Source organism: Chlamydotis macqueenii, chromosome 3 (genome assembly GCF_036417535.1).
Source record: "Chlamydotis macqueenii isolate bChlMac1 chromosome 3, bChlMac1.mat, whole genome shotgun sequence".
Classification (NCBI taxonomy): Eukaryota; Metazoa; Chordata; class Aves; order Otidiformes; family Otididae; genus Chlamydotis; species Chlamydotis macqueenii.
In genome coordinates, this window is record NC_141558.1 from 90,835,334 (window position 1) to 90,847,804 (window position 12,471).

Here is a 12,471-nt window from a genome sequence, read left to right on the forward strand (position 1 = left end):
TCTAACAGTGAAATCAGCAACAGCCTCCAGTTAGTGTGGTGACAACAAATTCCTTCTCAGTTTAGAAATACCACTCTTCTCCATTTTAAAGTGTCACTGTCACATTTATTATCTACATAAAGTAAGCTGCAGGGCCATATTCAACAAAACTGTATTAGCGACCGACTTTCTGAATTAGAGTCGGTTAAGACGTCTGAGGGGCAGAATGCCTATTTCCAGTACACTGAACTCTGTAGAGTTTAAGAAACTAACAGGACAGAGACTTATATGTGCATAAATATCGTAGCTTAAGGCTTATCTTTAATATTCAGTGTTGGTTTTGTTTTAGCTGCAAGGACAGAACCTGTACAGATTTAGTGTACTCTACAGAATAGTCAACATTAGTAAAAGGGACATTATAACACATGACAAATTCTCATTTTAAGGAGAAAGAGCAAAACACAGTGCTTCAGTTTCTCCCTCCTGTTATGCCACCAAAAGCAGCAACCTGCAGCCTGAGAAGACATTGTCCTTCCAACACACAGAAAGACAAAAGGTGCGTTTTCTGCTTATAATGGTAAATACTATGGTGAATAAAATGGTTAACACCTGCTTTTACAGCAAATATAGTTGCAAAGTTTATATAAAATACCACAGATTTGGGAAATAAAGGTATTTGGGTTTTTTGGGGGGGAGGGAGTGTTCGGTTTGGGGTTTTGGGTTTTTTTCCCCAGATCTGCTTTTACACATAGTTAATCCAACACATAGATGAAAATCGCTGAGCGAAGACTTACTCAGTACATGTAAAACAAGAAACCAGAAGATGTGAGATAATGCCTTAAAGGAAACAGAATCATTCTGAAAAGATACTATTCAGAAAATAGCTACAAAAGACATTTAAAGATTTATGAACCAAAAGGCCCTTGGTCACAGCCTAAAAATCCAGCAGCTGTGGGGCAAACTGATGTTGCAGAACAAGATTAAGTTCTTACTACTGCGTTATAGAATAAATTTACAGAGCTGTAGTTCCTCCATTATGCAGAAAACAGGGCAGAACAGATAACAAAAAAAAGTGGTACCAGTCACAGGTTCTCTTGACCTGAACTGGTTGTACAGAGAAGCAAAAGGGCCAGTCCTTTTTCTGTCTGAAGTAGCAGCTCAGAGTTGTGAACCTTTGTGCTGCTTACTGGTGGCGTTTTAGGAGATGTGAACTTTTACCTCTACATTTCAGGTACTTATCACATGCTAATAGGTATTTATTTGAAATAAATACCAGTATATTCCTCAAAATTAAGTGGAGGAAAACAGAGAGTTTGATAACAAATACTTAGGAAGATTCAAAACCAGAAGTATTACCCTCAAAGTTCTCATTTGCAAAGGATCTCAGGGAAAGTTTACAAGCCTCATGCACAGGAAGACCAAGGGCCTTTCTTAGCTGTTCAGCTATTTGGCAGATGCTAATCAAAAGAGTAATATTTGGGCTTAGTGTTATGAAGTCTGTGACAAATATGGATCAAGTCAGCCAGGAATCTCCAACAAAACAGACGGTCTACTGAAGGCAGAACTAAGGCAAAGCGAGCAAGACATAAGATTGAACAAACAGAAATCTTTCAGCATTTCTCACTTCTCCAGGAAGGTGTATTAGGGGAACAGAAGTCACGTTTCATTTACATTAAACCCTCAGAAGGCCAGAAATAGTTTGGTTAGACTATTTCAGAAGGCATACTAGTGTAACACAATCTTCTCTTATTTAATTGGTTTTAATCTTAAGACCAGTTAAAAGCATCTCTGGTTAAAAAAAAAACAGAATCCCAAACATATTGCATCTGTGCGTCTCAAGTTTGACACAGTTTCTGCTACTTAGTACCCAATACTACACAGTGAGCACAGAGTCCTCTCTGAGTATTACTATACTTACAGTGCATTTGTCAGCTAGGGGTTTTTTTTTCACATATATATGTATATATATAAAATAAATGTCAACTTTCAGGTGGGTATTCCCAGAAATATTTTACTTACTCTTACCAATAAAAAATAAGTTAAGTGAAAAATTAAGAACAAAGTTTTCTGTTAAGACCAAAAGCAAACAAAGCTTATAACTCAATTTAGTTAACACAACTGTAAGCAATATGCATTTTTGCAGTATCACTAGAGTTGGGAGAGTTGTCTTTAAAAAAAAAAACCCAAAACCAAAACCCCACAAAACAAAACCAAAAAACCCACGAACCTGCTTTAACAAGGAACTAGTGTTCTACATTGCAAACATCTGTTGTGTTTAATCCACGTAGAATTTGTGAACATCATTTCAGGCCTTTAGAAGTAAAGGCAAAGGTGTTTTCCTTTATTACAGTATTTAAAGGTTATTACTTAAGTGGGGTTTTTTAAAGCTTGTCACTTATATAATAAAAACAAGTATTTGTACAAAGATGGATTTTCTTTTTAAAAAAGCAGATCAGTTGAGTGTTTCATACTTTAATATATAAACCAAAACATATGAAAGCTATAAAAACATTAATGTGTGCCATGTATTAAACATGTAGCCTCATATTTTAATACTTACATGTGTAGATTAAAAAAAATTATCACAATGGAAATTTTACTTTCAATTATCATAAACAGACCAAAATACAGAGTAGAAACATGTCATTTCTGAAACTTGACAATTAGCATCACTTACTCTTTCAAACATCAGCTGGGCTTCAAGTTGTACACCATAAGCGTAAGCTAACATTCTACCAATGGAAGCATTACAAAATGCATTAAGAGAAAATACTGACAGTACATGAATGTCTTAGTCTATTTTTTATTTAGTAATTTATTTTTTTTAAAAGATAGTTTGAACTGGTTTTATAGGGTTGGGTTTTTTTGCTGTTCTGCTATCAAAGGTCTTCTTTGAAATGGTTCTGTGAACAATACAGTCACATTACAACTAAACAAAAAGACAAATAATAACAGACCAGCTGCTTTTTACATTTTAATAATAATAATTCCCCAGTGCTGCTTTTCCTTTCTGCATAGGGAAATTGTTTTATTTGGCACATTAAGGATAAAAAAGTCAAAAACTGAACCAAGGTTTACAAACGTCCAGTTGTAAGTTAGTAGTTTTAAGGAAGAAAGCCAGACATCAACATCATGGCAAAATTAAAAACAAAAAACAACACACACAACATAGGGAAAAGGTTTTCCAATGATCAATATCATCAGAGCCTTCTAGCTGAAACAAAATACATATATTATTGTTCAAACCATAATCAGATTGCTAGGAATCTTATCTCAAGTCCTATTGTGCTCTTACTTACAGTGTGTGAATCCTCACTAAACGGCAAGGAGGCTTTGATGAACACATTTCACATTGTATAAGTTTTTCTTAATCTCAAGTTTTAATGCAGATACTTAAAGATCTGTAAAGTCCTGTAAACTCTGGCTGCTTTCCAGTCTGTACCAATTGCTCCTTAGGCAGCACTTTGTTTCACTTCAAGTAGTGTTTCACACCGTGGTATCTCCAAAGTCCTTGTTCCAGCGAATATACGCTTCCAAGGTCTGCGGGCTCAAACTGCGCTTTATCTTCTTCAAAGACTCGGTGAAATCTGACAGTTTGATATTTCTCATCTAAACAAAAAGTGAAAGACATCAGGATCACAAGTGGTTTATGTACTTCAGTTTATTCAGGAAGCACTTCAGTACTCACTTTTAACAAAGCATATTCTATGAGTGCTTCATCTTGATACAAGAAAGAAATTTCAACAACCTCCCCGCGGACATGGTAGAGTTCCCACTGCTGGAGCTTTGCAAGATGCGATTGGGCAGGGTGCTAGATAATCTCATCTAGGTTCTCTTTCCCATGAAAGGTTGGACCAGATGACCTTTCCAGGTCCCTTCCAACTTGGGCTGTTCTGCAATTCTATGACCTGATGTCTTGTAATGTAAGACTATCAGTATTTCCCATTTTTAATAAACTAACATTTGGTAGTCATAACGTCTGCCTTGTTATTTAATAGCCCATGAGATTGTGTCATTACTTCCTATTTCACTAGGTGGTGCCAGCTGGTGCATGCGAGGGCACAGAACTGAGTGAAAAGTAAGACATAGGATTTTTTTTTTTCCACACATTTATGGCATATCTCTGCATACCATGAGTATGTTCCTGCCCTTACCACAACTGTATTCACACCACAGTATGCTGTCAGCCAGTTTTGCTTCATTTTCCCCTATGTAACTGTGGTTTGCACACACATTTGAACAGAAACTTTTATATGCAGGACCAACCTCTTTCTTTTATGTTTACAGATGCAATTTGTGGTGAGGAACTTACTTAAATCTTTTTTTTTTTTTTGCCTTATGATGGTCCACGCGAATGAGTGTAAGTATTATACATACACACAAACAAATCTGTTTTAAAATACCTCAGAGGTTCTCCCTAAGATTACTTGGTTTATCTAAAGATGGGAGGGGGGAATAAAATAAATGATTTTACATAATTCTTCTGGGAATGTTCTGGGGGAGTACACTGTGAGAAAATAAAAGCCAGGTTTCTGACATCATCTGATAGGTAACAGATCAAGTTGCAGTTCAGTGCGAGGGAAAAGATAGGACAGTCAGCTGAAGCTAAGACCAGCAGAGACTCACTATCAGAAAGAGAGGTGCTCTTAAGTCTGTGTAGTTTGTTGGTTATCAAAGAACCTCAGACATCAGAGGACAGATTTTCTTCTCAATCATTGTTTGTAAATAATTTTCTTCATTGAAGAAGTAATCAAAAAGGACAATACCCCCCCCACATTATGCTAGGTATTTTGTATGATACTATGTGTAAATAAAGGACGTTGAGTTTCTGGTGAGCATGCATTCTATCCAAAGGGGAAAATACAATTGCTAGAACAGCATACCTCACTGGCAGACATGTTCTTCACCTGTTCTGGTTTTAATTCTGTAAAATAAAGGAAGATCAGCAAGTTTCAAAAGAAAACTTTCATCCCTTCTGACAACTAAAGAATGTTGAAAGCACTTCTAATCTGAAAAAACAATCCCACAGCTAAAAATTACACCTTTCTGCTTCAACATAATCTCCTGTACAGAAAAATACATGGTGTTTTTACCTCCTTCTCCCCATTTATCAGCTTCTCAACCAGGCTGCTCCCACACTCATCATTGCAGACACAGTACAAAGTGGCAACAGAACTACTTCCTTCTTTATAAACTATGGGGAACAGTACACAAGCATAACAGAGCTGCCTTTCCCCCTGTTATTCCTGGTACTTTCAACCCTCCTACCCCTCAAACATACACAATTTTTGGGAAACAGAAAGGTACCATCAGCTAAGAACATAGAAATAAAATCATGCAGGACACACAGGAGTGCTTCTTGCCCTATAGGGTACTGGTGGGATCTAATAATTCCCATATCCGTCACCATTTTAGGTTTTTTGGGGTGTTGGTTTCTTTGGTTGTTGGTTTGTTTTTTGTTTACTTGCAATACTGCTATGACATCAACATACTACAGCAAACTTTTTGCACTGAAGGTGCAAGAAAAAGAACCTAGGCAGGATTGGCAAGGCTGACATTAAAAAAAATAAAATAAATTGGTTTATATAAAAACCAGGAGTAGGTGGAAGAAATAGGTTTGCACAACATTTCATGGTCTCTTCTCAAAATGGACTTGCATGTGAAGTGATCTGTCAGCAACGTAAAGGCATACATTATTAATTCAGCCACTCTAAATAAATGTATTCAAAGTCTTAGGAGACCATCTCCTGTGAGGGCTATTTAATGCAACCCTGGTTCACAGTTATTATGCAGGAAGATGTGCCTTACAATCTCAACAGATGAAAGTAAGTGGGTAAAAAAATCCACTACTTTCCAGCAGCCACTCTAAAAGAGAGAGTTCACTGGCAAAACCGCATGCTATAGGATTTTTAACTCAATTTAAAAAATAATAAATCAAACACACCCACAAAACATGCTCAGGCCTCTCCTCCTCCTAAATTATTTGAAAAAGTTGCAACAATTTTTATTTACACATAATAGGCTGATATTACAGAACACTTCTGCTCTGGCTGCCGTTGGTACCTTTCTGTCAGCTAAGACAATAGATCTGCAAATGGAAAACTAACATCAAATCTTCATGATCTTTTCTTCACAAAAATCCCACTACTGATCTCCACTAAATGAAATAATCTCCTTCAGATGTGGCTAGTGGACACATAATGACTAGCTAGTGAAACAGAACAAAGTGGAGGGGTTGTTAGGATTGGGATTTTTTTTTTTTTTTTAAAAGTATTCACTTCCCATTAAAATTGTATTTTTTCAAAGTCGGAAATATCAGAGGAAGAACAAATATAGGTAAAACTCTACTTGAGTCACCATTATAATCTGCATCACAATTCAACATTAAGACGACTTAAAAATAAAGAAGCTATGCCATTCAAACTATATCTAAAAAACACCCTAAAACACAAAATTGCTTCTGTTTCGGTATTTCCTTCCTTTAGACTTGAAAGAGATCTGCTCACTTTATAAGATAAGTAACGCAGTCAGAGACTACTATTCAAATAGTAATTTAGATACAACAGAACTGACACCAGCGTAGGAAAGATGCACTAGTTTAAAATCCCACAAATTTGTGAAAAAAAACTTCACTCTGCTTTTCTCTTAAGACACAAAAATAGTCCATTTCACATGGTAAGATACTGAAGGCTTTTGTGTAAGGTACATCTTATAAAGATGCTATTATGAGAAGCAGACCAAAATCCAATCTAAAAAGCTTATTTTCAGAGGTTTAAGAGCTATAAAAGATGTAGAAAAAGATAATCTTTCTAATATTAAGGGCACTGAGTTCTTCCAAAACCTAAATAAAAAGCTATGCAGCTTACCTCGAATAGGGCCCAGCGCTGCATCCTTTGCTAATGCGGTTAAATCACTTCCGGAGTATCCATCTGTCATTCTTTGTCAAAGGAAAAAGTGGGGGAAAGGAAGAAGGAAAAACAAAAGCAAAAATCTGCTTCAAACCATATCAATTTAATTGTAGATGATTAAAATGCTACTTAATCAGAAGTATTATTCTGATCTTGTTTTGCAAGTTAATAAATCAGAGGTGCATTCAATGCAGGTGATCTATATTTAAGTTGTTCCCAGACTGAATTTAAAGTACAGATATTCAAGTCTCAAATAACATGCTAGGAAAAGCAGTAAGAGCAACCAGCTTGGATTTGTAGATGAAAACTAACCTCAAGCACATTTACCATTCCTGTTAGAAGAATGCTCTACCACTAGTTTGTCATAATTTGTTGTAGATGAATATAAAACCAAAAACTCAACTGTCCTACGCTCTTTCAACCTGATCAATACAATGAGAACCCAACACCCCACACATTTATAGTGATTTGATCAGATGACCAGTTTCCTGAATAAAACTATGAGCACTTTTACTTGACATCAGGGCCATACAAATGGCAAAAGCAGGCATTATAAAAAACCTAACAGTAGTGTTTGGTTTTGAAGTAAGTCATAGTTTTACAGTATGCCTTTAATGGAAAGCCATGGTAGCAGTTGACCAGTGGACTCTCGAGAGTACAAAATTCTACTAATTCTAAGAGTAAATACAAATCAGAAAAGCAGCACTGCTTTGCTTAGCAAGTTACAGTACAGACAGTATTCTTTCTGGTAGAAGACTTTTTCAGTGTTGAAGGTTTGGTAACAGATAGACTATACTCTCAAGGTACCTAGCAAGCTTCTCAACTCTCAGAATTTACAGCCTGCATTTTAGCAGAGTACTAAAAAAGCCTCCTATAGTTTACATGTGGAAAATGATACCTGGCACAGCTAAGTCTGACTCACCAACTGATTCCAATGTTAAGGCCTACACCTGGAATTGCTAACCACCAAGAACCAACTGAGGGACTTGAGATGACTGCAACAACCTGAGCCACAGCCTCAGTGGTTATCTGCAGAAGCCTGAACATTTTACGCATGTAGCTTTAAATAAGGATTATAATCCAGCCTGGAAGTGAAATACAGTGGACAGGTCACTTACAGGTTCTGTAAGTGTGTCTTGCACACACAGTTCCCATTGATTTGGGAAATAATATGGTGTAAATGTGCAGGTATTCTCTAAGTGAACTGAAAGGAAGATAAACTGTGTTATCTACTGGGGTTTGGTTGGTTTTCTGTGTTTTTTTTTTTTTTTTAATTTTTATTATAAAACTGGCAGACATACAGGTCATTCAAATCCTCAGAACCACATGAAGGGGAAAAAAAAAGAAACAAACAAACAAACCAAACAAATTAAAAAACCCTAAAAACAAAACAACAAAAAAACCACACAAAGAAAACAACCAAGGACACAATCTCTACAGGAGCTTTTCCAGAATTAGACTTAATTTCCAATTTAACCCATTAAGTATTTTACAGATTAAAGGTCTCCACTGAACTAGGAACCCACCAACACATAGTGCCAACATAAGTGAAAAGAAGCAGTAAGGGTTACCTAAAGAAAAATTTAAAAACAAAAAAAACCCTCCACTCAGCTTGTAGAGCAGTGCCTGGCTGCAGCAGTAAGAGCTTCATAGCTCAGTCTTCTGGAGATCATTAATTCTGTTATAGTTTACAGAAAAAGTTGCAGAGGAGTGAAGGACCACAAAATCACGAAGAAGGTTAAATACCCATCTCTTTCGAAACAAAGAAACATGACAGATGAAGCAGACAGGACCCTCAACTTTTATATTTTTGCTAAACCCTTTTTTTTAAGAGGTGTACTTCATCCTTCACGTACATAGAGAATTTATTCAGTTGGATAATATATCAAATTTCTGTAATGTTACTAAGAGTCTGACAAATGCTACATCCGAGACTGTACTCATCTCCTGTGTATTATCACAAACACAAACGGATTAAAGTACATCCACTTGTGTATTTTTGATAGCTCATGCTCTGTTTTCATTCCTTCATGCCCTAGGTGCTCTACCTGTTTTTTAGTCTAACTTCCTCCACATCTATTACATTTCATTTCCCAGGGTGACAAATAGCAGTACTATGTGAATCTTAATGATGAAAAACAGAAAACAACTTAATTTCATAATAAGAAGGACATTTAGCCGACATTTTCCCAAACAAATATGAGATTTAGAAAAATCTAAAATTATCCAGTGCTTCCTCTGCTATGTTAGTAGTACCTTCAACACACCCAGCAATGGACAAGCAAAGAAAAATTACTTTTAATTTGAAATGCATCCCAGGTGCAAAACTGGTACTACCTTTTTACATTAGGGAGGAGAGCTGGACTGCCTGGGGGATGGGTGGAGAGAAGCATCCCCCTCCCACCTCCTCAGAAAGAAAAGCACTCATGAGCATGTTTCAACAACAGAAACCCAGCCAGGTGGTGCAGAGAAAAACAAGCACATATATATATAAGCATATACAAATCCACTTTCACACAGCGTGACAGGAGACCATCTTCCCAAAACACAGGCAATACGTTCTCAGCAAGTGTTTTCACTGTCTGATGATTGACATTAGCTGCATTTTGAATGAATAAAGCAGTCTAAATGAATGGAGTAGATAAGTATTTATTTATATTTAATTAGTATAGTTACAAAATACTTACCTAGCTAGTTGTGCCAGCTCTTTTTGGGTCAATGGACTTCCTTGCTTGCTTAGAAGATTTTTTAGCAAAATAAATCTTGTCTGAGAAGAAGATACAGTTAGCAGGTGTAAATCTCATTTTCACAGTACACTTAAAATTCTGTTGCAACATCTTTGTCAGGTCAGCTTTTGTGCTTCACTAGTTTAAACTTGCCTATAGTGCTTTTGTGATTAGACTGTGCACTACCACCTCTTCAGGGGAACGGAGGGAGATTTGGTAATAATGAAATCAGGAGTCAAACTACTTCTAGAGAGGCACTAAACAAGAATAATATGTTAAAATCCTCATCGAAAGCCCTAATCTGCCATCGAGCTGAAAAACATTAAATAAAGCTGCTTTCATCTTTTGCAATAAACACTTTTCCAGCCAACTAAAATATGCTCCTGCAAGCCCTACTTCAGACTTGTCCATGCCTGCCAGTAGCAACACCTTGCTAGCCAAGAAATACTGAATAGTGGCTACTAGACTTGCTACTAGACGCATAAAAAAATGCAACGACTTAAGATAGTCGCCAGAATTAAAGCGCAGCTGGGCCAGAAGTTAATTTGTAACAATTGTTATCATCCACTAAAGCAAGATAAGAATAGTCTATGAAATACATTCTATTATCTTTTTTAATAAAATTAATCTTAAAATGAAGAAAATGCATGGAAATCAATACTTACTTCCTCATTTGGTAAAGACACATATACCCGTTTGGTGAATCGTCTAGGAAACAAAAACCCAACATATACACATATACATACACAGACTTTTAGAACTTTTTAGCGCATACAGATCTGAAATTTTGGCATTTATAAAACCAAATGTTATGTACTTCATCAAATTCTAGGGAGTAGAACTACAGACTTAAAAAAAAACCCAAGTAAACAGCATGAGGCACTTGTGTCACCTTACTCTTACTGAAGTTACGAAACTCCTCCCAGAGAGGAAATACTCTAAAGATAAAAAGGATCACTGACTACCAGCAACAAAATGAAGCATCTCTTCACTGCACACAGAAAGTCTTCAAAATAATTAAAAATGTGTTTTATTTGTTCAGACAGTGCTGACATGCCTATTTTCCTCAATCTAGAATGAAAAGAGAAGCAAGGATGAGAACCTGTAGAAAAAAAAAGGCCTAAGGCAAATCTACAGGAAGATGTGTAATTGCATGGGACATCAGAAGTCCAATATTCACAAGGAAGAAATACTGGATTTCACTGGTCAAATTTCTTCCTTCATCCTGTCATTAAGATTCAAATAATAAAAAAAGCAATATATAAGATAAAAGAGGCTTATAAAATGCTGTCTTGTTCTCAACAGGCACTGCTGTTTAAGACCGTTCCAAGGCCATCATGCTTGTGCAGATGTATCCCGAAAGAGAAGAGACAGGCACCTCTGAAGTTAAACAATTTAAACCTGCCAAACAACTTCTGCTTCTTGGTGTCTTGGTTGTTTTAAGTTTTGGACTAAGTAGCAAAACCTGCTGTTCATAATTAACATATTATTGTAGTCAAACAAAGGAAAAGACATTTGTGTACCTAAGAACAGCATCATCAAGCTCCTGTGGCCTGTTTGTTGCTCCCATCACAAGTATTCTGTCCTCTCCGGAAGACTGCACCTATATAACATAGGAAGGCAAGTCAGCTTTCAGTTTATATCAAGTAGTCATACAACAAAACCAGTTAAGAGACTTGCCATGCAGTCAGTGCACTGATGAGATCCTACTGGGTATACTTCTTTTTTTTTTTTAATGCAGTTAGCTTTGCATTTATCTAAAGAATGTTTTAAAGTCAAACTGGGAAAAAGAAAAAGAAACAGAAAGCTATGCTTGAGTTCCTCAAAGACACTCCTGCAAGAGCACAAATGTTGCTGTGCAATTGCAAGTTACAATGCTGGAGGAAACTGAAACTACAAACAGCACTCAGAAGTTCAGTCATCCAGAAAAAATTACATTTAAAAAGCCAGAGACTTTCTGCTGTTGTGAGTTTTAACACCAAACATTGTTCTGAAGCCTACAGAGAAAGAGGGAACCAAAACTTTAGACTAAGGTATCGCTAGAACCACAAAATCAGATCAGAGATTCATGTAATGTGGGTCTCACAAGAAGCTAGCAATCAAAATGAGAAGCTATTCAATAGTACACAGACACCCTAATTTCCTCCCTCAATTCACTCAGCTGCAAGACTTGATTTTATACCCAAGAATATGGAGACTTACAGCTTCCAACCTTCAGATAAAACATTTGAGTATCAGAGATGTGTTATTATTCACCTAGTGTCCAACCCTTCATAGACTTAAGTTCATTGCTGCCTTACTGAGTCCAGAAAGTTTGCTAACTTACTAATTATGTTTCATTTTCTCCTTTTCATTTTCAGATAAAAGTGTGTGTTGTGTGCAATAATTTCTGCATACTGTCACACGGTGTTATTTATCCTGATTCATCTCACTTTGGAGAAGTTTTTCCAGATCTTGCTGTCTCTCTATACACTTATCTTCTCCTTCAGTACCTCATTACTACTGCTTCACCACTGTAGCAATATTCCACTGTGCTAGTGGAATATGAACTACAAAAAACAGTTCTGTGTGACAGAAAAATATTCTGATATTAATTTGTTCCTGCTCTCATACACAACTATGAAAGCCATCCTTGTCCTGGGTATTACATATCTTGTCATCTCTAGGTCACGATGTCAAGAAAAAAAAAAATTATAGCTTAATAAAAAGCATACTAACACAGAAATGAATCCTTCTGATGTGTCAGAAGATGTATACACCCTTGACCTGAACTAATACGAAATCCTCATTCCTCAAGTCTCACCTTACCCCTTGACAGTGCATACTTTTGTGACACATATCCCTGAAAACCAAAAAGA

The 12,471-nt window shown here is 36.4% G+C and overlaps 1 protein-coding gene across 5 annotated transcripts in view; it reads right to left on the reverse strand.

The window, feature by feature from the left end:
- Positions 1 to 1,970: 1,970 nt before the first annotated feature.
- Positions 1,971 to 12,471, reverse strand: part of SPAST (spastin) — a 37,196-nt gene continuing 26,695 nt past the window's right edge. For all 5 annotated transcript variants that reach the window (XM_086745856.1, XM_086745855.1, XM_086745854.1 and 2 more), the window contains 6 exons: positions 11,137 to 11,216; positions 10,279 to 10,321; positions 9,575 to 9,654; positions 6,846 to 6,916; positions 4,863 to 4,903; positions 1,971 to 3,588 (listed from right to left, as the gene is read on the reverse strand). In XM_086745856.1, the coding sequence (XP_086601982.1) occupies positions 3,466 to 3,588; positions 4,863 to 4,903; positions 6,846 to 6,916; positions 9,575 to 9,654; positions 10,279 to 10,321; positions 11,137 to 11,216 (438 nt within the window). In that variant the 3' untranslated portion in view covers positions 1,971 to 3,465. The remainder of the gene's footprint in view (positions 3,589 to 4,862; positions 4,904 to 6,845; positions 6,917 to 9,574; positions 9,655 to 10,278; positions 10,322 to 11,136; positions 11,217 to 12,471) is intronic.